This window comes from Prenolepis imparis, unplaced genomic scaffold, assembly GCF_030444845.1.
Source record: "Prenolepis imparis isolate NDT839.2.m4 unplaced genomic scaffold, iyPreImpa1.0 SCAF_11, whole genome shotgun sequence".
Classification (NCBI taxonomy): domain Eukaryota; kingdom Metazoa; phylum Arthropoda; class Insecta; order Hymenoptera; family Formicidae; genus Prenolepis; species Prenolepis imparis.
The window spans coordinates 12,281,583-12,308,887 of NW_028141169.1; the positions used below are offsets into that span (position 1 = coordinate 12,281,583).

The window sequence follows — 27,305 nt, forward strand, 5'->3', positions numbered from 1 at the left end:
TGCTCGCACACGAGTTATTTGTCGAAAGAATTAGTATATCGGGGTAATTATATGTATACACCGACGCACACGTTTGTCGTTTGTATTTTGAAAGAAAGATAGACGAAGAGGGTGGGGCAGGGGAGAAGAACATGAGAGAAAACGGTAGCCGATCATCGTGCACGTGTCATGCTTTCTCTTTCCCCGTTTTTCTCTTGAAAAAATGTTTTTGCTCGTTATTTTTCCCTACACAACTCTTACATTTATTGTTAGGCCCTGCGCACAATAGAGAAAATATTAGGAATAAATATTAAATATTGGGAATAAGAATTATTTTAAAATAATAAAATCGAAAAAAGTCTGATATACAAATACAAATTCAAGTATAATTAGCTTAGTCCTTTATACCCGAATTTGTATTTTCGTATTAGAGTTTTTTCGATTTTATTATTTTAAAATAATTCTTTTTTCTAATATGTAATATTTATTCCTAATATTTTCTCTATTGTGCGCAGGATCTTACAATTAGTAAAAAAAATCGATTCTAATCATAAGATATTTAGTAAAAAAAATCGATTCGAATCATAAGATAGTTCAGAAACGTGTGGAGGATCTCGACATTTTTACAATTTAGCAAACATTTTGACAAAGATGGAATTTTTTTTCAATAACGTCGAATATTACTGTTCGTAAACGTTTTTATTACAACGAGACAAAATTGGGTAGAATGTTGTGAAAAATATTTAAAGTTTTAATGAAAAAGTGTAAGATGCATATAAAAGAATATGCGAGAATTGTGTTTATATATTTATTCACACGTATTTTCATTTCGCATAATTCTAGGTATATATTTTTGAAAAAAATATCGTTATTTCAGCCCTGTTTTATATCCAAAATATAATCCGAATATATCCGAATTCCCAGATCTCCCTTAATATAATATAATATAATAAGAGAATTTATTGTCACGAGCAGTTTATTGTCATATCAAGCAGATTAAGTTTTAAATATTTATTATTTTCACTCTCTTTTGCATATATGAAATAAAAATTAAAATATTCATTCCAGTTCGTGAAATATTAAATAAAAGAATTATATCATATTAAATCAAACTCTCCTAAATCATTTCATAGTTCTCGTTTTTTTTAGATATTGTCATTATCTAAGATTTTAACATATCCACACACAATTATGTTTGTAAAGTATAATTCATAATATTGTTGATTTCAATTTTGTCATTCTGGGAAATCTTCGAAAGAGTCAATTTCGATCATAAAATAATTCAGAAACGTTTTATAATGTTTTAGCAAACATTTTATAATTTAACAAAACTAAAATTTCAAAAATGCTGAATTAATTTAAATTAAATACTTATATATTTTTATGATTTCCACTCTCTTTTATATATATATAATAAAATTTAAAATATTCAGTTCGTGAAACATTAAAATACTAATCAATTGAAAGAGAGTTTATAGGAATTAAAAGAATTATATTATCTTTATATTAAAGTATATTGAGATACCCTTTAAATTTTAAATTATCTCATAGCTCTCTTTTTTAAAATAATTATCATTATCTATTTTAACACTTCAACATGCACTGAGAGAATTTTCTCTTAGAATTTACCCTGAAAATCATGATAATCGTGGGACAATATGGTATGGAAATGAGAATTTCTCTGATTAATATTTATCACAATAAAAATAATATCTATTACAATAAAATATAAAATATGTTTGATTAATTTCATTATGCAGTTTAGTAAAATTAATTAAACATATTTTATATTTTATTGTGATAGATATTATTATTTGTATTGTGATAAATATTAATCAGAGAAATTCTCATAAAATTCTTTCCATATCATATTGTCCCACGATGATTTTCAGGATAAATTCGAAGAGAAAATTCTCTCTGTCTGCAATTATGCTTTTAAAGTATAATTCATTAAAGCATAATCTTGTTAATTTAAATTTTTTCTTATTCCTTATTCAATTCGGAGATTTCCTTTACCGATTTATATTCGCCGAGCCGAGAAAAATCGCTGCCGAAATAAAATTTTGCGTCATTTTACGGGTTGTTTAGAATTTAGTATCTGAATTTCGACTCTCTCTCTCTCTCTCTGTGTCTGGTCGAGTTAATTCGCGACGGCAATATTACGGGTAGATCGTACACGTATTACAGAGCTACAGGACATTAAGCTCGCGTAATCCCGATCGCGCAGCGCGAGGGTAGTGGTCAAGCCCTTACCGGTCTTAAGGGCTTCAATTATCAACACCTAATTATACTTCTCGTGATCCTAACACAACATCGCTGTTAGGAGAGTCCTTTGAGCTTAATACCCTCGAGCGTGCACCCTTTTGCAAATTTGGTCTTTGTACACGGATATAGTACTGCGCCTCTGATTATCCACAGATATATCCGACGCGAACATCGGAGGCTGAATTTTATCCGTGATTATACAATTTTATCGAGTCTTAACTTGGCAATCTTCAATTAAAGCACAGTTCAACAAAAATAAGAAAGAGACGGGTTGCAGTTATAATTATTATTATATAATTATAATTACAATTATTATATTACAATTATCATATATTGTATTTATATTCTCTCCTCTCCTCTTTCTTATTACAATTAATTATTATATTAATATATAAATGCAATATATAAAAGAAATAAGATATGGAAGCAGATTCCTTCTCTTGAGATATCGTAAATTCTAAATTCAAAGAGCGTCTGCGATATATTTTTCGTCACATTCAAATCCTTGAATTCTTTCAGAAGATTTTATGTATATTTTTTATCCAACTACGCGATTTAAATTATAATTATAATAGTAAGAAAGAGAAGAATTATATAATAATTATATTATAATAATTACAATATAATTATAATTATATATAATAATAAAATATTATATAATTATAATTATAATACATATATATATATATATATATATATATATATTTATATTCACTCCTTTTCCTTCTTATTATAATTAATTTTATTATATTAATATATAAATGCAATATATGTGTAATTAATATATAAATGCAATATATGTATAAGAAATGAGAGATAAAAGCAGACTCTTTCTCTTGATACATAAATTCTAAATTCAGAGCATCTCTGCAGTACTTTTCGTCAGATTCAAATCCTCGAACCCTTTGGATTTTACGAATATATTTTTTCCAACTTACACGATATTATACTTTTACGAGGAGATATAAGGTATCGAGAACAGAGAATCTAGCTCTTTTCGAGGCGAAGATATGTACATATATTGATATCCTCACCTGACATCGAACCGTCGTTCGGGTGCAGATGATGATTGTTGTTGGTGAGGGAGGCGTTGTTGTTGTTCTCGCTTCCGGGTATACTGGTGGCTCCGGTGCAATGTTTTCCGCCTTCGAGGACGTCGTGATCGTGTCGACAGAAAAGGCCGTCCTGTCTAAGGGCGAACTCGTCTCCGGTCTCGAGTCGCCTCATGCAGGCGCAGCATCGAAAGCACTCCACGTGGTAGATCTTGGTCTTCGCTCTCATCACGTAATCATTTTTGCTAAAACACTGGCTACACTTGTCGCACTTCGTGCCGAATAACCTGCAATCGAAAGAATGAGAAGTAAGGCATTTTTTTTAGCCTGCGAGAGATCGCGAATTATTTCGCTGAAACTTCTCGCGAGAAATTTTAGGAAAATTTATATTAAAGAATCTAACTTGATACGACGATTAAAAATATATTCAGCGAACTTCGATGTTAATTCTTCCATCATTATTACGTTATTTTATATATATTCACCTTCTATCCTATTGTATCGCGAGGCTGTAAATATTTTCGTTCGACAAAACAAAAAGATCCACGTTCTAAATCCGATAGATGCAAAATAGAGAGACATAAATCGGGACCGAAGTGACTTTTATTGTCGCGTCGTATATTTATTTCTGCATGCAATAAATATTGTATGTGCGCGCGCGAGAGTTGGTTTTTTATTTTTTTTTAAATAAAAAATTTAATAAATAAATTTATATATATATAAGTTTATTTATCAAAATTTATTTACAAATATATAGATATACCTATAAAAGTTTATTGAATTTATTTAATAAAAAAAATAAATCAAAAATTGACAATGTGTGAGATATAATAAAATGTTCGATATACATCGTCGGAATTGAGAAAGTATTAAGCCTTGCGCACAATAGAGAAAATATTAGGAATAAATATTAAATATTAGGAATAAAAATTATTTTAAAATAATAAAATCGAAAAAATTCTGGTATATAAATACAAATTCAAGTATATAAAGGGCTCTTATTAGCTTATTAGCCCTTATTAATTCTTTATATCCAAATATATATTTTTATATTAGTCTTTTCGATTTTATTTTTTAAAATAATTCTTATTCCTAATATTTAATATTTATTCCTAATATTTTCTCTATTGTGCGCAGGACTGCTATTGCAATGCGAGCGAAATTGATGGCGATATGTAACGCGCGTCGGGGATTAATGGTCCGCCGGTGAATGTATTTGACGACGATGTAATAGGCATTTTTATTGTTATTTGTTGTTACGCCGTTTATTTTTCAAAGTCGAACAATCAAAACTTTCTCCATCGCGAGATCTATTCCGGGGCTCGTTCGCAAGTATGTAACGAGTATAACGTGTAATCGAAACTCTCTCTTGACGCCTCGAACAGAAGAAATAATGTTGAAATGCACGCAATAAACAACAGATCGATATTATACCGGGCGTTTCTAACATAAACGTCGTATCAATTTAAGATTCTTTAATTAATAAAATCTCGCAAAAGATTCAGAATCTATTTCATAGCATTAATCTTTGATAACACGGTTCTCTGAAAAATAACACGAAAGGAGAATGTAATATGGTAAAATATATAAGGTGTCCATTTTAATTAATATAATAGTCGAATATTTTTGAAGCTGGCAGAGTAACGAGGAAATATTTCATACAGTAATTAAAAGATTTCGAGGAGGAAACAGTTGATAATCTTGAATTTTTTAATTGTGATTATTTTTCAGTTTTTTAAAGGTTAATCTAATTTTTTTAAAAATAAAACCACCCAAATTTTTTATATAAATTGAATATTTAGCATAAAAAATTATAAGGGTAGGAATAAAAAAGTGAACAGTTCAAAAGATATTTCGTACTTTAATTTGACATAATTTGACATAAACTATAAAATATATTTCATAAAATGTTTATTTTTCAATAATCTTTCCTCAATACTTTTATGCAAATAACATAAAATAATGAGAGGAATCTATTGATGTAAAAGAATACACAGTTGAAAAATTTGTGTTAAATTTAACAAATATCACCTGTCCCAAACGATCCACAGAAATTTTTGTGTTAATTTAATACGGATATGTTAAATGATGACACGAATATTGTGTTAATATTTTAACATAAAATAAATGCAAACTTCAAGTAAACTTAAAATAAATTTTGTGTTAAATTAACATAGTTTTAATGTAAAAATTAACTAAAAAAATTGTTAATTTTACATTTTATCATCCCCACTTATATTATAAAGTAAAATTAACATTTTTTTCTGTAAATTTTAACAGATAAATCTTGTCACTAATAATATCGAACATATTTATTGTGTAAAATTAAAAGTAAATACACATTGTGTTATTTTTACACTTTTTTTCAGTTATTTTAATAATTTAACATTTGAGTTCAATTAACACAACAGCAATATGTTAATTTAACACATGAATGTGTTAAATATTTAACACAAAAATTTTAACGGGGACCGTTTCTAACAAGAAAACACAAATTTTCCAACTGTGTACACACAGTTGTCTTCAAGAAAAAGTATGTGTAATTTGCAACTATCAGCTACATATTTTCTTTTAAACAATTATGTATTTTCGTTACACAGCATAATTTCAGAGATATTCGACTAAGTAAATAAAAACGAGACCTTATATTAAAATAGTCTTTTGTCGCAAATCTCTCACAATTGTGACATGATGCATAGAATAATTTAGAAAGAATCGCATTCAACGTAAACAAATAATTATAGAAAATATGAAAGCATTCACGAGAGAGAAAAGAGGGTGAGATCTTACAATTAGCTTAATCAACGTGTCAAGCTTCGATTCGAATTATTACAAATGATCTTAACATTCGATTACGTATGCAAAATTGCTATATGTATTATGTATATGTTTGTAAAAAAATCATGCATGCGTGGAGGAAGTTACTTTGGTAATTTGGACTTTTGAACGAAAGCGCGACAGCGAAATAACAAACGGCCGTCATCGCTGTCGCTCGAATCCGCGGCCGGATATGCCAGTCTTCTTCTTCTTCGAGTACGACCCGACGTCCCGACGTTCGACGGGGATCGGCGCAAATAAACCTGCTGCCTCGCCGGAGAAAAATATTTAGTCCAGGTCTCTCGGATTCGTGCCGATGGGTTATTCGACGGCATTAACGTCAACGAAAAAGAAAAACCTCCGCACGCGCGAGAAAGAGAAAGAGAGGGAATGCGTCTTTTTATTTTTGGTGCTTCCACCAAACACAAAAGTGACATAATGGCCACATGGATACATTAGCTTTAATGAACTTAGCAGTACTCTATACGTAAATATGAATATATATGAGCTATATTTAATTAAATATACATGGATAGAATACATTTTGTATATTAGACAATATTCGAGCTCTATACTGGAAAATATTATAAAAACTTTACATATTTTTTTAAATAAAAGAAATAATATATTTATTTCAGATTAATTATTTAGAATTTCGTTTTTTTGGATATTTTTAAATATTTTTAAATATATTTTTAATATTAATATTATATTAGGTCGGTGCATAAGTTTTTGTCGATTTTTTGCCATTTTTCTTTATTGAAATAAAAAAATATATACAACATAAATTAATCAAACTATTTTCCATCATTTCTTACGACATTTTTCCATCTTTCAACCAAAATCATTTTTTCTTTTTTCAACTAAAATCATTTTTTTCTCATAAAATCATATTAACGTATGCATATAGGCATCAGCAAGAACTTTTGCACCGACCTAATATTATTTTTAATATTAGTGTTATATTATTTTTAATAATTTTTAAATTTAGCAACATTCACTTTTTGAATCGCAATCACACTACTGGATCGGGAAACATTTTTATTACTTCTTGATAAATAATTTCCAACATTGTGATTGAATGTTGCTAAATTTAAAAATAATGTGACACTAATATTGAAAATAATATAGTATTAATATTAAAAATAGTTTAAAAATATGATAATATTTAAAAAAATGTTAAATTCTAAATATTTTGTCTAAAATCAACAATTATTTCTTTTATTTGAAAATACAAGTAAAGTTTATTAAAATATTAATATTTTTAAAACTAACAATAAAAACGTTCGTTTGAGCCTTTTGTCAGTTATTAATATTTTTAATATTGATAAATATTTGTAATATTTCTTGATAAATAATTTCCAGCATTGTGATAGCAATTCAGAGATTGAATGTTACTAATATATATTCTTTCTAACTGCCTGTATACGTTTAATGTTTCCGAATTAATCGTCCGATTTAATCAATGTTTACTTTATTGAGAAACTGAATCAATTTGAGTCATTTTTAAACGTAATTTATTCCATTTATATATTCAACGACTCAAGTTAATCAACAGTCAATACTATAATAACATTTTTTAAACAAATTAATTTTTTTATCTCCTCACCACAACTCAAAATTATTTTAGTAACAGATCCCCCCTTACGATATTCTTTTCCGCAAATATAGAAGCGAAGATTGATAGCGATCGAATAATGTATAATTTAAGAGAGTTGTAGAATCGCTCTTGATAAATTGATTCGATTGTAAGCTCGTTATATTAAGGTTATTTTCGCCCTGGCGATCCGAGGTTTTCGCTTTTTCTCTCTCTATAACATCGACGCAATTATCGGCGCGAATGGCTCAACCGTTCACCGAGAATGTCAATAAATAACGTCAGCGGCCGAGACACGGAGAGACGTCGATCAAATGCTTGTCACGAATCGCTCGCGGCCTCGTCGCGAGCTTAAACCGACTTTTTCGCGCGTCTTTCTTTTTTTTTTTTTTTTTTTTTTTTTTCACGCGCCAGCGCACGCGATGCAACGTGACAGTGACGTTTGCGTACATCGGTAGTGCGTATATGTGTGTATATATCTCTCTCTTTCTCTCTCTTTCGCGTCGCACACTTTGGATAAAAATACCACGGGCTTCTTTCCCGGTCGCCGTCCAATCTGCCACCCGGCCCTTTTTTTTTCTCTTTTCTCTCCCTTTTTTTCTCCTCCCTTCTCGCCTCCCGAACCCCTGTGCGTTCGCAAATGCGTATCGGAAAGAGCGTATCGCGTGTCTCGCCAGGGAATGTAGCGGCCGCGCTGACAAGAGGCACGGTTTTGCATTAATTACCATATTGCACCGCGCGACCGTGCCGAGCCTTCTTTCTTTCTCTCTCTCTTTCTCTCTCTCTTTCTCTCTCTTTCTCTCTCTCTCTCTCTCTCTCTCTCTCTCTCTCTCTCTCTCTCTCTCTCTCTGTCTCTCTTTTTCGAGTGCCTCTCTTGTTCGCCGCGCGGTCCTCTTTCGAGGAATTCGTTCGTTAAGGACGCTTAACCCTTGGACGATACTCACGGTTTGACGTTTCCTACGTCATCGGGCGCGGATTCGATCAGTCTATTTGAAAAAAAGGCATAATATCCAAAGACATTCTTCCGAGGGATGTCTCACTGTCGCAATATGCGTACATTTTTTCTGGAATTAAGTATTACTTTGTATTGATTTACAAGTATAAAACAATAATAACCCAGACAAGATTAAAACGTCTTAAAAAGTAAAACTAATGTTGTTATGACGTGTTTTTTAAATATATATTTTACTAAATTATTATAATTTATGAAATCATTAATATTTGATATTTAATTTGTTCAGATCTAATCTAATTTTATTTGTATTTTGTGTGTGTTCAAGTTTATATAAAAGAAATTTTTATTAAAAATGGTTTTTTAAGTTGATTTTTAAAAATTTCTGAATTTTTTAATCACGAAGTTTAAAACATTTTTTTAAACTTATAATTGGGAACACAACTTTTTATTATATCTTTATTATAATATAATATTTTAATTTAGGTGTTTCAGCTAAATATTTGCAATATTAATTTTAAAAAAATATTAATTTAACATTTTTTTCATAATACATTGATACACAGACAGAATTTTATGAGAATTTCTCTGATTAATATTTATCACATTAAAAATAATATCTATCACAATAAAATAGAAAACATGTTTGATTAATTTTACTAAACTGCATATTAGTAAAATTAATCAAACACATTTTATATTTTATTGTAATAGATATTATTTTTATTGTGATAAATATTAATCAGAAAAATTCTCATAAAATTCTTTTCGTACCATATTGTCCCACGATTACTATGATTTTCAGGATAAATTCTAAGAGAAAATTTTCTCAGTATACTATATGATTTACAATAATATCTCATAAATAAATTTTTCTTAACATTTTTTTTTATAATCATTCTAATTATATTTTTCTTACTACATTAAACAGTACTAATATTTAAATATTGTGTATTTAATTTTAAAAAGGAATATACATATAATTACTAGAATTACTTAGAATTTTACGGCGCATTACATGGAATTACTTATTGTTAGAATTTTAATTCGCAATACATGTACAAATTTTTGATGAGTGAGACACCCCTCGCATTCTTCGAAAAAAATTATTTATTAAGAAATATTGAAAATACTTATTATTAAAAATACTATTTAATATTTTAATAAACTTTATTCATTTTCAAATAATAAAAGAAATAATATTTATTTCAGATTAATTATTTAGAATTTAATATATTTTCTTGAAATATTCTTTCTCGCTGCTCTTTTAAATAATGATGCGAAAATGATTACGTGTCGGAAAATCTAACGATATCTGTCCTACCCGTTCCGAAAATATCATCCCATCTTTTTCTCTCGTGCGACAAAAACACGGTCGAACAATGCCTTTTTTTTTTTTTTTTAAAGAGAGCGCTAAGATCCCTTTTCTCACGTTCCGAATTTCTCCGTGTGTGGAAATGCTCTTTCAAAGAAAGAAAACGTGACTCACCTAACGTAATCGCGCTTGCAGTAAGTCTTGCCGTCTCGCACGAAACAGGTGCACTTTTCATCCAGAAATTGTTGACACTCGGCACATTTCAAACACGCCGCGTGCCATTCTAGATTAGGTGCCACCCTAAGGATCCACTGATCGTGGATTCGACCGCCGCAGCCGACGCAGAGCGAACTCCTGCCTTCTGAAACAACAAACAATCGTGTCTGTTAGAGAAAGAAAATTTGTTGTTTACCAAAAGTCTTATTTTTATGCATCCGGATTTGTACAAAATCCAATACAATTCCAAATATCACATTGTTTTCTCACACAAAGCACGCAAAGTCCCGAATTTTTTAAAACATTTTAAAAATTAAAATTACTTTTTTACGCGAAAAAAATTTCCAAGTTAAAATTTTTTTTATTTACTTTGATTTTCTATTTTTAATCTAACATCTCTGCTTCGAATATTTATTTATTATTTAAAATAAAGGGATTATCTTTTTAAATAATCTCTTTATTTTTAATAATAAATAAAGGAATGGAAATTATCTCTGAAGAGTCGAAATTTCGCCACTTTCAATAAAGAGATTATTTAAAGAGATTATTTAACATCTCTACTTCGAATATTTATTTATTATTTAAAATAAAGGGATTATCTTTTTAAATAATCTCTTTATTTTTAATAATAAATAAAGGAATGGAAATTATCTCTGAAGAGTCGAAATTTCGCCACTTTCAATAAAGAGATTATTTAAAGAGATAATCTCTTTATTTTAGATAATAAATAAAGAATTGGAAATTATCTCTAGAATCTACAAACGTAGAAGAAAATTAAAGTTGAAAATAGCGAAATTTTTTACGCGAAAAAAATTTCCAAGTTAAAATTTTTTTTATTTACTTTGATTTTCTATTTTTAATCTAACATCTCTGCTTCGAATATTTATTTATTATTTAAAATAAAGGGATTATCTTTTTAAATAATCTCTTTATTTTTAATAATAAATAAAGGAATGGAAATTATCTCTGAAGAGTCGAAATTTCGCCACTTTCAATAAAGAGATTATTTAAAGAGATTATTTAACATCTCTACTTCGAATATTTATTTATTATTTAAAATAAAGGGATTATCTTTTTAAATAATCTCTTTATTTTTAATAATAAATAAAGGAATGGAAATTATCTCTGAAGAGTCGAAATTTCGCCACTTTCAATAAAGAGATTATTTAAAGAGATAATCTCTTTATTTTAGATAATAAATAAAGAATTGGAAATTATCTCTAGAATCTACAAACGTAGAAGAAAATTAAAGTTGAAAATAGCGAAATTTTTTACGCGAAAAAAATTTCCAAGTTAAAATTTTTTTTATTTACTTTGATTTTCTATTTTTAATCTAACATCTCTGCTTCGAATATTTATTTATTATTTAAAATAAAGGGATTATCTTTTTAAATAATCTCTTTATTTTTAATAATAAATAAAAGAATGGAAATTATCTCTGAAGAGTCGAAATTTCGCCACTTTCAATAAAGAGATTATTTAAAGAGATAATCTCTTTATTTTAGATAGTAAATAAAGAATTGGAAATTATCTCTAGAATCTACAAACGTAGAAGAAAATTAAAGTTGAAAATAGCGAAATTTTTCGACTCTTCAAAGGATCCGATAGCTAACGATAACATTAAATGATAATTAATTCGTTATCTCGAGACACGCGCGTGAAAGTAAAGAAAGAAAAATAGGTTTATATTTCTCATATTTGATATCCGCGTAACGTGAATGACGAAATTAGAACATGACCGAATGTGCGATCGATCTTATCGTCAATCGATCGCTCGTTAGTTACATATTAGCCGCGAAATAGCGGCTTGATAACATCTGTGTGCCGACAAACGAAAATAATCGATATGTCGATCTTGGATCCTGTTGCTGCAAAAATCATGACGCATATTTCACATATAATGTTATTTCGATTGTCGATTTCGCGGATCAAGCTTACGTAATGTAAGCAAAGATGTAGGATTTAATCACGATTTAATCATACAAGAATTTTTTCAAAAATTAATATACGCATATACATATCTTATACATAAAAGACACGAAAGAGAAACAACACGTGACAAATTTTGAAAATTGAAAGAACGCGCTAAGGAGAAATTATTATAGAAAATGTAATTTTTTTCTGTTTAAAATAGAAATATTAGAGACTTTTCTCTCTCGCTACGCCTTTGAATCGATGCCGTGCCTTTCAAAGAAATCAGTGCGTTATCGAAAAAAGATAATATCGTTCAACATTACTCGAGGAATTTTGCTGCAAATTTATTAAATCTGGAAAATGGATTAGCTTTTCAATTAGCGCAATGTATAATCTCTAATAAATTGTATAGATATTAAAAAAGTAATTTCAAAAGAGTATGTACATATATGATTTTGACAGATTATCTTACAAAGTTAATATTTTCTTCCTTTTTTTTTCTTAGTGTTTCAATGCAAATTAAAAGTTTTAGGAATTTAATGATGGTTCCTACTCAATTATATCGGAAAATCAAATGGATGATTTTTTTTTGACATAGAACAATTTACACATCATTATGTATTATTTAATACCATAAATTTATGAAGAGAAACCCGAGTTATGCGTTGGAAATTATTATATCTGGAAAATATTTATAACTTTTCATAATGTTGCGCGTACATTTCACCAAAATGTAATTAAACTTAAAAACATAATTAAAGCGATCAATTTATCGTACGCCATTTAAATAAATAACGTCAATAAATACGTGTTTTCCACGCATGAATATTTCCTATAAATATCTAATATATTTCATAGAGGGAGAAAGAGAGAGAGAGAGAGAGAGAGAGAGAGAGAGAGAGAGAGAGAGAGAGAGAGAGAAAGCAATTTAATATAAACCGATATTCGAACTTTATACTTATCACGGGTTAAAAAGGTATAAATAAAAAATACCCTCGAAACAATTCGCGGTGAATTAATTCATTTAATAATCGCATATACGAGCACATAGAATTTTCTCTTAGAATTTATTCTGGTAATCGTGAAACAATATGGTATGGAAAGAATTTTATGAGAATTTCTCTGATTAATATTTATCATCGTTTGATTAATTTTACTATATAGTTTAGTAAAATTAATCAAACGTGTTTTATATTTTATTGTAATAGATATTATTATTTTTCTTATGATAAAAATATATATTAATCAAAGAAATTCTCATAAAATTCTTTCCATATCATATTGTCCCATGATTATCATAATTTTCAGGATAAATTCTAAGAGAAAATTCTTTCTGTATGTATATGTATAATTGGCCGAGAAGCGTGGGATAAATCTTGCCGGCGAAATGTTGCGTAATAAGATCGAACGCGGAGAGAGCTGTCAAAATCAGCTGTCACGATCCGCTGGAAGGCCGCTTGGAAATTAGTCAAGCGCGACGCTCCTTTCGAGAAAGAGAGAAGTCTCCTACAAACGAAAAGGAGATGCGCCGAACGAAAGACGCGGTTGGTACCCGGGAACACATCCAGGGGCGTTACACGTCTGGGCGGCGCGCGTTTACATCTCGCCGCCGGAACTCCGCCCAAAGGTTCCGACGACGAGGAGCGTCCGGATTCTGCGCTCTGGCTCTGACACAAACGGTCCCGCGTCGCGTTCGCGGACGAAATTTCGCCGAGTTTCGGTTTCCTCTCTCTTTCTCCCTTCCTCTCTCCCTCTCACGCCCTTTAGTTTGCTCGACGCGTTCACACGTCGGCCCTTTTTTTCCGCGGACGTTTAAGCTCTTAATCGCGCAATAATCGGAATATCGAAATGACGATATTGCATCCGGTAAAATTTTCGTAAAATTTTGGTGACATTATCGCGAATGTTTTATTATGCAAGATGCATATTGAGTAATGTACGAAACGTTAAATTGTAAGAAAGTATAATTCTGGACTCCGTAAAGGAACATTTTTGGAATTCTTCTTTTTGTCTTTTTTCACAAATACCGTAATCTTTAATACAAATAGCGGCCTTAACTTGAGATTATAGAATGTCTTTGCTTGTATCACATATATTGCATATTGATAACAAATTCTTAATCAGAATAATGCTTATAATTTTATGTATACACAGAGATAGAATTTTATCTTAGAATTTACCCTGAAAATCACGCTAATCGTGGGACAATATGGTATAGAAAGAATTTTATGAGAACTTCATCTCTGATTAATATTTATCACAATAAAAATAATATCTATCACAATAAAATATAAAACATGTTTGATCTAATTTACCATGCAGTTTAGTAAAATTAATCAAACATGTTTTATATTTTAACGTGTAGATATTATTTTTATTGTGATATATAAATATTAATCAGAGAAATTCTAAGAGAAAATTCTCTCCGTGTATATACAGTATGTATTTTTTTTATTTTATATACGTATATTCTGTATAATATATATATATATATATATATATATATATAAAATCTTTTTTCTTTAATTATATAGATATAGGTTTTTATTTCCTTTGTAATGTGCAATATGTGGACTAATAAGATTAAGAAATAATATGATATTTAAGCGTGAGAAAATGTGTAATCAGAGTAATTCAGTCGACGATTAAATGAGATAGCTTTTTTTTTTTACATTCAGCATCATGTGTGCCTTCATCTCTAAAAATAGACACATTCATAAGAGATGCATTATATATATGTATATACATATACGTTTATGCATTATATAATCATTGGTTACGAAATATAAAATTATATTATATTGATAAATAAATATTCCTTAATCGTCGGATTCTGATAAATGTTCGTGTGCAGCAGCAACTAGAAGATGTGTGTAAAAATACACAGTAAATTTTCAAATTTTTCTGAAAAATATTTAATCTGGAAATATTTATCTCGCGTGTTCAATCACAATTAAATCCTTATTCATCATAAATATTATCTGCCATATTAGTCATTAATATATATTATATATCATTTAATGAAAGATTAAATAATTGAGAGTTCTGGCTTTATTTTCTATAATTCTACAGTTTTTGGTAGTTTTTAAACAAATAATTCTGGCGATTAAATCAAACTCATACAGCACCATGTCCAAAATCGGCTCATAAGACATCTTTAAGATATTAAGATGTTTTTTTAGAAATCATATATCATAAGACTTCTTAAAGATGTCTCTTATGCTCCAATTTTGGACATGTTGCTGTCTGGGAAGAAAATGCCTAAGGACGCAAATTGATATGTCAACTTTACGCAGCATATCACTCTATCCTACGGCATTTTCTTTATCAGTATATAATTATCACAATTAAAATAATTTATAGTTCTACATGAGTTCTAAAAAAAGTTTTGCCTTCTAAAAGCAAAAAAAAATATTTATTAAGCTAAAATAAAGACAACCTATATTTATATAGATATTTAAATGAGACGGTAGTCGATTTTCGAGAATTATTATACTTATTCTATCTATATCTTCTTTTCGAACGAATCTCCTTCGAGTTTTAATTAATTATTAATATTATTAATTAATTATTAATATTAATGAATTAATATTTATTAATGAATTAATATTTATTAATGAATTAATATTTATTAATGAATTAATATTTATTAATGAATTAATATTTATTAATTCATTGATATTATTGATTTATATTAATTCATTATTAATTAATATATTAAGTCATGTTTAGAATCGCGCGCGCTATTAGAATGAAGTTGCCGACGTTTGTAGAATAGCGGATAACTTCGGTCATTATACCGAAAAGCCGCGAGTACCAGGCAGTTGGAGCTGCGTCCCTGTGATTAATTAGTAAGCATAATCGTTTTTAACCTTGGTATTGTAATATTTATCACCCGCATATCACAATTTCAATGTTAATATATGTAGTCGTAATTATTCGAAACGCATATTTCGCGAGAAACTCGATACAAAATCTCTTATCCCAGTCAACCTAACCTAATTTGTTTTCGCGCGCGCGAATGTGTTGCGATCCGTGAATATATCTATCGTTAATTCTAGCTTATTTATATTGTGTATGTTATAATGCGAAATAATAAGACTATTCTAATATATGTATGTATTTTATTTGTTACAGATAGCATTGCAATTCACGCGTCGTGTCGGGAGTGCCGTGTAAAGTTTCGGGCGATCGTATAATTATTCGTGTTTTCGCGAGTGTCGTGAGTGCTACGAAGGACCGAGAGAGGAGGAGGAGGCCCGGGGAGGCATCGGGCGACATCGGGGCAACTGTGAGGTATGCGAAATTAAAATATTTTTCTTCTAAATTGTATTGTCTATGAGATATTCGGTCGTTTCCAGATTTTCAAAAACATCATGTATACACTGTAAAAAAATTTTGTGTAAAATTACAACTATTATAGTGGGTAATTTTAAGACCCACTATAATAGTTGTAAATTTCCACGCGTTTGTAAATTTGCAGTATATACAAGTAAAATTAATTTCTTCATTTGTAATTAAGCTGATTGCAAAAATAAATTTACAATATGTATGTAAAATTATAAAACGATAATATAAAAATATTTTTTATAATTGTATTATTAAACATATGTTTAAACATATTATTATTAAACATATTATTAAACACGATATATAGAATATTACTGTTGTATTGAATAATATTACAAAAATTTAGATAATTACATAAAATCTTTAAAATATTATATTATTTCGTAAGTTTCCATATAAAAGAAGATATATTTACATAATAAAAGATAAATCTACATAATTTTGTGGAATTACATAATTTCTGTAAAATTACATGATTTCTTATATTTACAAGACTAATCATGTAATTTTTACACCTATTATTTGTGTAAATTTATTAAATTTTTTTACAGTGTATATGTATGTATATAATTTGAATATTTTGTTTTCAGAGATCAATGTACTACAACTCTGCTATTGCACGTGAGAAAGTGGTGAGTGAGAAATTGTTCATTTTATAATATTTCTATGGCGGTAATAAGGGTGTGTGAAGCGTCTCATTTCGTGGAAACTCATAAATAATTAAGAGTTCTGGCTTTGTTTTCAATAGTTCTAGAGTTCTTGATAGTTTAAACAAATAGTTTTGGCGACGTGAAAGAAAATATCAAATTAATATCACTTTGTCCTTAGGTATTTTCTTTGGTTTAAGCTTTAAACTATCAAAAACTCTAAGAACTATTGAAAATAAAGTCACAACTATTTATGATCTTCCACGAAATGATGTCAGCTTCACACACACCTGCGCTTAGCATCTAAAAAGCAACATCATTGCTTGATACCATTTGAAATTATTATTGTTACTGATGCTTATTAAATGATTTAGAAATAAATCGCCGATAATAAATCGTCTTTGAATTAATCAAAGAAACTGTGATTGAAAAGCTATTCATGAATTTATAAGTGTTAGAAAAAAAGTTTTATTTCAAAGTAAATTTTTATCAAAGTAAATATTTTAATATAAGTGAGATCATTGTTATAATACAGCTTTATTATGCACTTATTAATAAGCGTTCGTATAACGAATGTTACTTGAAAAGCGTCACCTTATTTGTCATGCCACTCAACTGCCCATGAATTTTCTCACCTTCTCCTTCACTGCGCATCGGAAAGTAATCGCCTACAGAAATTTTATTTATCAGCTGATAAGCGTAATTACGCGTCAATTATCGCTAATCGGTGTAGGAAAAGTAGCATTGAAAATAGAGTCACGTAAAGTTTGACCATATAAATATTAATGAAAACTTACAAAGAAATATTCTCAATTTGAAAATTTTAAACAAAAAAATATGAAATTTTGGAAATACATTGAAGACTATCTTGATGAAATAATATGCTGCTTCTTTACAAGATAATTTCTAATTTCATTCTAAAAATTTCAACGCCGAAACACTGGATTGTTTGTCGCTTTTATTTTATTATTCGTAAATAAAAAGAGATATATGTATATTAGAAACAAATTATTTCTTTTAAAAAGACTTAGAGTATTTTTAATATATTTATATTAATATACAGCTTGATTTAAACAATTATAAACAACACAGTTTATATATAATTCATTGTTTAAACAATTTATAGCTGTACTAAACATACTTTGATTCTTGTGTGAGAAAAACTAATTTTGTTTCTATAATGTTTTTTCTTTCATTTATAAGTAGGTAATTAAATAAAAATGAGAAATATATATAGTTCAATTTTCGCAAAGATTGATTTAATCTTTCTTCTCTTTTCTCACAATAAACTCAAGTAGCAAATAAAAATAATACATATATATATATATATTACTTATAATATATGTATAAAGCTTGTACGAGTAACATACATACAAATAAAAATATCAAATTAAATTTAAATTAAATTAAATTGAAAATTATCAAATAAATTAAAAAAAAACCTGTTTTTTTATAATTCTCTAAAAAATCCGAAATAGAATTTCATTTATACTTTTATGAATCGAGTTGGAAATGTTTGAAGAAAGAAAATACACATATATACAAAGTACAGCACTAAGAAATGCATATAATTATAGATAGAATTTATTTCAAATTTTCTTGCGTATTATAGATCTAAATCAAGTTTATAATTAGACTTCTCTATTGATAAATCATACAAGTTTATTAGCGAAAATGCCTTTTGTGTGTTGAGGATCTATTATTGTCAAATTGATATGATATATTTTAAAATCCATTTAACTGATTTGAACCAATAGAAACCTGAACATGAAAAGTTAATAATAAGACTCGTAGAAAAACAAATATAGACTAATAGTACTAATAGTTAATAATAGAGTTATTTAGCGGATTCGGCAAATAAATTGGAGATCAAAATTTTAATATACGCATATATTAATTACTTTGAAGATCAATGACACGCGTCGCTTTTCTTGCGAATTATAGTTTCAGATATTTTTTTTAATAATTATAGCTATAAGCGGATAAGTTTTAGAAGCATAAAATTCAAAGATAACAAAATCTTATTCTTCATCTAATTTCAAGAGCAGGTTTTACTTTTTGAAATTTTAATTCGAAAACTAATTAAATTCTCACAAAAGTTCAGTCATCCGATTTAGTAGAAAAATGTGTGAATATGACAGAATGCAGAGAAAATAATACGATTACGCTGTGTGTGTATAATATTATTTCAAAAATAGTAATTACAATTCAAAATCTTGTAAAATAATTTTTATTTGTACAAAACTTTATCTTTCTCTGAAAATATTTAAAAAATAATACAGTTTGACGTTTAATTTTGAAGAACGCAATCATTATTATCGAAAACGTTCTTCAGATTCTATCTGTATCTAATCTCTATATTACACACACATGTTCAAAAATAAAACAATTAAAAAATCCGAGTTTACGCGCGAAACGTGTATATACACGCACGTGAGGGGGAGGGAATCTCGCGACCACCATGAAAATCTTCGACCGGCCTGGTGGATAAGGTCAGGGTGGGATCAGGCGCAAGTAGAGAAAAAAAAAAAGAGAAACGACACACGGGGGACACGAGAGAGAGAGAGAAAACCGGGAAGAGATATAAGGCTGAGAGGACGCGCGCCGGAGGCGAAGCCAAGGTCGGCCAGGATCAAAGGGACTCGGACGCGAAGGGCGGGGGGAGGGGAAGGATGAGAGTGTCAGCGGCATCCCATTAGCTCCCAGAGACGACAACCACCTCGTATCTCGGAGACCTCTCTCGGATCTGGTAAAGCGTATCCAGCGCGCCTCTGTACTCGAGATCTCTCCTCTCCTTCCCCCGAAATCATCGTAAAGATACCATCGCGTATTTGTCGCTATTTCGTTACATGTTTTTCGCTCACGTGGGCGAGACTGATTTAATACCGCCGTGTGACTCGAGAAGAGCCCCTTACTTCAGCCCCTGAATCTCCCCTGTAGCTATTAATGAGAAGATTCGTGGCAATTTTTGGAAAGAATTTTTCTCTCGTAGAAAAGCGAGAAATATAAAATTTTTAAATAATAATTAAAAATATTATTTTATTTTTTTCTAACGTAGAAAGAGAGATGCATAAAGTCTTTTTTATTGAAGCTGGTTAGTGAGGAAAAATTTTTGAATTTTGTCCTTATGATATTCTAATTAAGGATAATTGTTTTGACATCTTCTCTTTTCTCGTTTAATAAGCTGTTGACTGTCAGTTAATATTGCTCATTTCCAGCGAATTACATTGGCATAGATCGCGTCGCGTTGACATTAATGAGTAATAATGAGCCGGGCGACAGATTACAATTGCAATTTTCAATTCCAAGTCGCACTTAAAATGCTGCTGCTTGATATGACAGGAATCACACCGTGATTACCATCCAATTATGAACGATGGAAATATTTCGGTGCATTGAAACTTAATTTCGGTTAATGTTGCAATCACATATGGCGCTAATATCGATTAATATTGATATTGACAGTCAGCTGTATGGTCGCATATGTATATTGAATTTTAATCTTATATAAAAAAATGTATATTATATACATATACAGTATTATTCTTGAAAAGGAAATAGAATAAAAAGAACTTAAAAACGAATGTATATACATATATTTGTTTTTAATAAAAATATATATTTTTTTAAGTTTTTTTTATTCCATTTGCTTTCCAACATTTATAAGCATATATTTCTGTCAAAAATTATATTATTAATGATGAAAGAATTAAATGTGTGAATGGATGATAAAAATATAATATAAAGTAAAAAATCTTAAATATCTTGAATTATATCGTTACATAACATTTAATATAAGATTTTGCAATCGAAGAAAAATAATCCCGTTTTTAAATAAATCAGTAAAAATCAGTGAAGTAAAAATAATATACCTATATATATATATGAATGAGTCCCATTCGCACTATATTGCGTAAAACTTTAGTAAAACTTAGGACATTATACTTGATAACGCATAATTAGATTCACGAGATAATCCACGTGTCGGTTTTTCCGCAACCAAGTATTTTGCAACCAACGTCTAGAAGAGGTTTAAAGGGTAGGGTACGCTTCAACGATACCAGTCGCGATATAATTTATTCAGGGATGAAGTGCATAGTAGAGTTGTCGATAAAGACGGAGAGAATGTGCTGCCTGGCCCTCATCACGATTGATCGGTGGCGAACTTCGATCTTTGGAACACGCCGAAGAGGAGGATAGTCGCTTCCTTTTTTTTCTCCTCTTTCCTCCGGAATAAAAAAAAACTACGAGTGGATAAAAAAACTACGAGTGCATCGATTTTTGGAGCGATCGCTCGCTACCGATCTCTGAATATGGGTGGCGACTCGTTTCCTGTTGCTGTATAGGTCATATGTTACACAGATAGGTCGCATATTTACTCGAACACCGCGATATTTTTTTCGTTTTTATTTTTTACCGAGATATAGAAGATAGTATTCAATCGGACGTTTTTGTTGAACGCGATTAACTTTAAATATAGAATTGTGTCTTTTAATTTAAATGTATAAAAGATGTATTACATATACGTATATATTTATTCCCTCTAAAAACACTTGTTCTATATTTTGAGTTCTGTTTAATATTATGCGAAACATTTCTCTCCCTCTCTCTCTCTTCTCTCCTTTTTTCGTTTTTGTCTAACTAAATTCGCGCGTTCTTAATAATGTAATATTAAATATTAGAAATTATAATATAATATTATTTATATTAAATATTATATAATATTTAATATTAAATATTAAATAATATTTAATATTAAATATATAATATTAATATAATATTAAATATTCGGGCTCAGTCAGATAGCATTTATATACGTTTCTTACGATTTAATCACGCGATTGTCTCATGAAATTCAATACAGCGCAATTTCGTTAATGAATGAATTAATTAACTAAAAAAACAATTCGCCAATAGTCGCGGTCATTTTAAGCTCATTCAAGCTTTATTTTTTCGAGCAGAGAGAGGAAAACATTAAAAAAACGAAATGTGAGGATTAACTCTCCAGGAAAAGGAAAAATAAGAGAAAGGAGAGAAGGAAGAAATGTAAGAAGTCAAAGAAGATGAAGAAGAAGAGTGAGGACGGAGGAAAAAAATAAATGAATGAATTATTAAAAAAACAATCCGGACACAGAATTCTTTTTTCTACTTTCTCACGAAATTTGTGTTCTATTCATCTAACACGACAAGTCGCCAATAGTCGCGGTCATTTTAAGCTCATTCAAGCTTTATTTTTTCGAGCAGAGAGAGGAAAACATTAAAAAAACGAAATGTGAGGATTAACTCTCCAGGAAAAGGAAAAATAAGAGAAAGGAGAGAAGGAAGAAATGTAAGAAGTCAAAGAAGAAGAAGATGAAGAAGAAGAGTGAGGACGGAGGAAAAAAGTGGAGGGTATCGACGTGGTTGCAGAACAGGGAGAAAGAGAGAGAGAGAGAGAGAGAAGAGAAACAAGGAGATATCAGAGAGTGGTAGCAAGCTACTCCGAGGGAGGATGGGAGGGGAAAGGGAAGCGGCGCCGGGGCTTGTGTCGGGGATGTCTGGTTGGCAGTTCAGAGGCGCCGACCCGGTGTCCCACGGCGTTCGTTTGGTATTTCATTAACACCTCCGCTAATTATTTCCCTTTTTTTTCACCGGACGCGCGGCCAAGTCTCGCGTAGCAAAAGGAATCGGGAATGCGCCCTTATACAAGCCCGCCTGGTACGCGATTTTCTCTCTTTCTCTTCCTCTCTCGAGCGCATCTCGCGAATGTATGTATATACCTCGCACGCACATCCTCGCACGCGTAAAAGCGGGTACACTCGACCGAGTATTTAGCGGCGTGGAAAAAAGGCGCCTGTCGAGCCGAAGTGGCGTGCAAATTTGCGGGTAGCAATCGTCGTCGGCGAAGAAGAACGCGCAGAGATCGCTTTGCGATGTTGTAGAGTTTGCGCGCCCAGCAACACACAGTACAAACCGGCTACATTGTCCCTCTTTGGAGATAGATCGTGTCGGTGAATGACCACAGGGGACTTAATTTTTTGCATATAATAATTTATATAATATGATAATCTTTATAATAATTTTATATTTTTTTGTTATATGAAAATACGAGACTGAAAAGTCTCCTCCTTCAAATGCGATCTATAAAATTCATGATTAAATTCAAGACAGAATTCTATTTATTAGAATTTCACGTGCCACGTGTCATGTGTGTAATGCATATGCACGTATCATATCTTACAAAATTAATATATATTTCATATATGTGTGTATGTATATAAAATTCAGAATAAAATTCAGAATAGAATTTTATTTATACACAGAGAGAATTTTCTCTTGGAGTTTACCCTGAAAATCATGGTAATCGTGGGACAATATGGAAAGAATTTTATGAGAATTTCTTTCATTAATATTTATCAAAATAAAAATAATAACTATTACAAAATAAAATATAAAATATGTTTGATTAATTTTACTATGCAGTTTAGTAAAATTAATCAAACATGTTTTATATTTTATTGTGATAGATATTATTTGTATTGTGATAAATATTAATCAGAGAAATTCTCATAAAATTCTTTTCATATTGTTCCACGATTACCATGATTTTCAAGGTAAATTCTAAGAGAAAATTCTCTCAGTTTAATTTTATGTGTCACAAAAAGTAATATATGTATATAATATATAATATGTATATAATACATAATATATATAAGATATAAAATAAAAATTCTATTTGAAATTTTATATATATATATATATATATTTTTTTGTGATACAAAATTTTATTTATAATTTTATGTATCATAAAAAATAATTATTTAATAATAGTAATATAATAATTATTTTGTGGGACACGCATAAAATTAAACATATAAGTAAATTAATTTTCTTTTAAACTTCCGCCCCCCCCCCTCTCGCTCCTTGAGCAATAAATGGAAAATTGTGAAAATATTTTTGAATTGAAATATAAAGTAAGAAGCTTAATATATAAAAAAAGTTAAATTTATGAAAACCTTCCAGAATTCATAAACGTAAAAAATGAGGTTGCCAATAGAAGTAAATTTCAATCTTGTTTTTTATGTTTATGGATTCTACAAAATTTTGATAGGTTTAACTTTTTTTATATAGGAATTAAGCTTCTAATTTTAAAATCGTGCAATATATTAGAAGTAAATTCTCTATTAAATATATTAAATATATATATAATATAAATTTTCTATTAAATATTTATATTCAATAATATATATATACCATATATATATATATATATATATTTATAATATAAATTCTCTATTAAATATATGTATACATATATTAAATGATATATACATACATATATACAATAAAATAATCATAATCAATCTTGTTCTTTTAAATCAACGGGATATATCGAATAGAGATGAATTCTCCTCTAGAATTCTACAAGATTTCATAGAGACGCGCAGAATCTCGTGCACCGAGGAGACATCGATGTTCATCCGACACGAGATGACAAGCGCCCGGCGTCCTCGGCGCCGATATCCGCGGCTGCATATATCCCGAACGCGGTCGGACACTAAATTTAGGATGTACGTTTAAATGAACGAAAGGCACCGGGGCGCGCAGTCCTTAGATATCTCTCCCTCCCTCCCCCTTTACCATAGTTCAGAAATTTATGTAGGTGTTGGCCGTGGCTTTTATCAGTCCGGCCGGCATTCCTGCGCGTCCACCAGGCGCCCCGACGTCGCCGCCGAGCAGGTTCTAATTCGTGCGACTCCGACTCGGTCGCATCTCCCTTCCCCTTTCCCCTCCCCCCGCCCTGGATCTAGCCCGCCAATGTGCGACGAGGATTTTTTTTTTTTTTTTTTTTAACGTGAAAAACTCACCCCGAAGCGAAATTTTGTCCTCTCAATTTTTTCACGTTTATATATGGATTCTGGAGAGGATCTCGCAATAGAGATTTACTTTGCGTAGAAATTTTCGTATGAGTTCTCTCGTACTTCGATTTACTTTGTACTTCAAATAGACGATAAACGAATATAGAGAGGTTTTGTATGAAAATTGATAAATTTTTATTTCTACACTAAGAGAATTTTCTCTTTGAATTTACCCTGAAAATCATCGTGGGACAATATGGTATGGAAAGAATTAAAAAAATATATTTGATTAATTTTACCATACTTTTAGTAAATTTTACTATACTTTTAGTAAAATTAATCAAATATATTTTATATTTTATTGTGATAGATATTATTATTTTTTATTGTGATAAATATTAATCAAAGAAATTCTCATAAAATTCTTTCCATATTATTCCACGATTACCATAATTTTCAGGATAAATTCTAAGCGAAAATTCTCTCTGTGAAGCAATTCGAAGAAACGAGAAGTTTAATTCGATAAAATATTATTTAATTGCCTCTACTGTTTTTGTTAACAAAATTAATTATAATAATTTTAAATGATGAAAAGATCATCCTTTTGACATTTCGAAAAGGACAATTGGAACATGAAAGGGACTCGATACTTTGTTCGTCCTTTTCAGTTTATCAGATCCAGTTTTGTGCAAACGATCAATATTTAATATCGCGCGATATTCAATTTTCAAAACCTCTCTGTTATCGGATGTCTCATTGAATAATTTAATCAAAATATTTATTTCTCCCTTATCAGCGAAATCATTGCGAGGAGAAACAAAAATGCAAGAAAAGAATCGCAGATATTCTCGTTTGTAAAAAGAAATATATATAGATACGCTAATAAGTTAATTAAGAAGTAAAAATAATCTGTCCCGACTCGTTTCCTCGAAGAGAAATCGAATTAATCAAACTATTTGATATTCAAATTGCGATAAAAAAAACTCGTCGCAGCAAGGTTTTTAAGCTCTATAGCTATCTCTAGCTCGCAAACTTGTCATGCACGATTTATAATAAAAAAAATCGTGTCTCTTAGCAGTCTTGAACGGTTTAACGGACGATAACTATTTTTCTGATCGTTATATCTTTAAAATCATTTTTCTACAAAGATCTAAAAAGAAAAAAAATATATATATAAAGAGGTTTTATACAGAGGAGGAGGGGCTGCTGCGAAAAATTCTCCAAAAAATCTCTCTTCCAAGATCTCCGATGATTTATGACAGTTTTACCAGACAAATTCCGTCAATTTTTCACAGCGCCTTGAAAGCTTAAACAAACAGAGACGGATGAGCCTGTCCTGCTTCGCGGGAGACATACCTACATTCTTCGCGTGACAAGTGCATGACCAAGACATGACCTTAGGATATGGACATTTTTGCGATATACCTCTCTTTCCTCTATTTTCCCTGCCTGTATCCCTCTCTTGTCGGGAAGGAAAAGACCTCTCGTCCGAACGAGATCGGCGACGACGATAAAGCGAAAACGTACCCGCCGAACAGCGATTACGCTTCTTTATAAGCAGCCCGTCGCGATAAGACCGGCAGCGGTCCCTCTCGTTAGAGGGGTCTAATGACGGGAAGCACAGGTCCCCGCGCGCGCGCCCGATCCTCCAGAGTGTTGTAAACCGAAGACTCTCTCTCTCTTCCTTTCCTTCTCTCTCTTGACAGAGAGTCTGGCGCCGGGCGCCGGATCCAAACCGACCACCAGACCCGGACACGGAACGGTCCGGTTCGGTCCGGGCCTTCTGGACTTTCTCGTGGCTAGAACGTTGACCAAATGGCTCGTGGACGACCGTACGATGAAGGGAAATGCACATTCTTGATGTGTGACAATTTTTGCTTCCTGTAAAATCGTACCCTGACGCTACCTCTGACTTTCGGCGCGCTTCTTACTTTCCATCTCAATTTTCAAACTCAATTTTCAATCTATCTTTGATACTTTAGGGTCAGTTTCATCATCTCCGGTTAACTTAATCGGTCGATTTTTGTCACCAGAATTTCTCACCAACAGCAAGACTTCAAAAACTTTCATAAGTCGTCATTCTTAATCTATTCTTGTTATAGAAAAGAAGAAAAGTATAGTATAAAATAAAAAATAAAAATTTGTGAGATATACTTTTTTCAATAATATTGCCAAGTATAACAGGATGTCTGTGGGTAAAGATGATCAGTTTTAAGCTTTGTAGTAGTGATTTGTTTTTAAATGTAATCGGTCCCTTAAGCACAGTCGGATCATTCTTTTTTGAAATTATGCAATCTATACTTTTGCTTAAAGCTACCTTTTCAAATATCTCTAACTGAGAAACTATTTATTTACTACATTGA

At 30.3% G+C, this 27,305-nt stretch overlaps 1 protein-coding gene and 1 long non-coding RNA gene across 3 annotated transcripts in view; one reads left to right on the forward strand and one right to left on the reverse strand.

The window, feature by feature from the left end:
- Tup (LIM1_Isl and LIM2_Isl domain-containing protein tup) overlaps nt 1-27,305 on the reverse strand; it is a 48,335-nt gene that overhangs the window by 10,028 nt on the left and 11,002 nt on the right. For both annotated transcript variants that reach the window (XM_083049574.1, XM_083049573.1), the window contains exons 2-3: nt 10,152-10,338; nt 3,279-3,583 (exon numbers count right to left, since the gene is read on the reverse strand). In XM_083049574.1, the coding sequence (XP_082905700.1) occupies nt 3,279-3,583; nt 10,152-10,338 (492 nt within the window). The remainder of the gene's footprint in view (nt 1-3,278; nt 3,584-10,151; nt 10,339-27,305) is intronic.
- Nucleotides 17,052-27,305, forward strand: part of LOC145942649 (uncharacterized) — an 81,003-nt gene continuing 70,749 nt past the window's right edge. The window contains exon 1 of the long non-coding RNA XR_014426397.1: nt 17,052-17,089. This is a non-coding gene — a long non-coding RNA (uncharacterized LOC145942649). The remainder of the gene's footprint in view (nt 17,090-27,305) is intronic.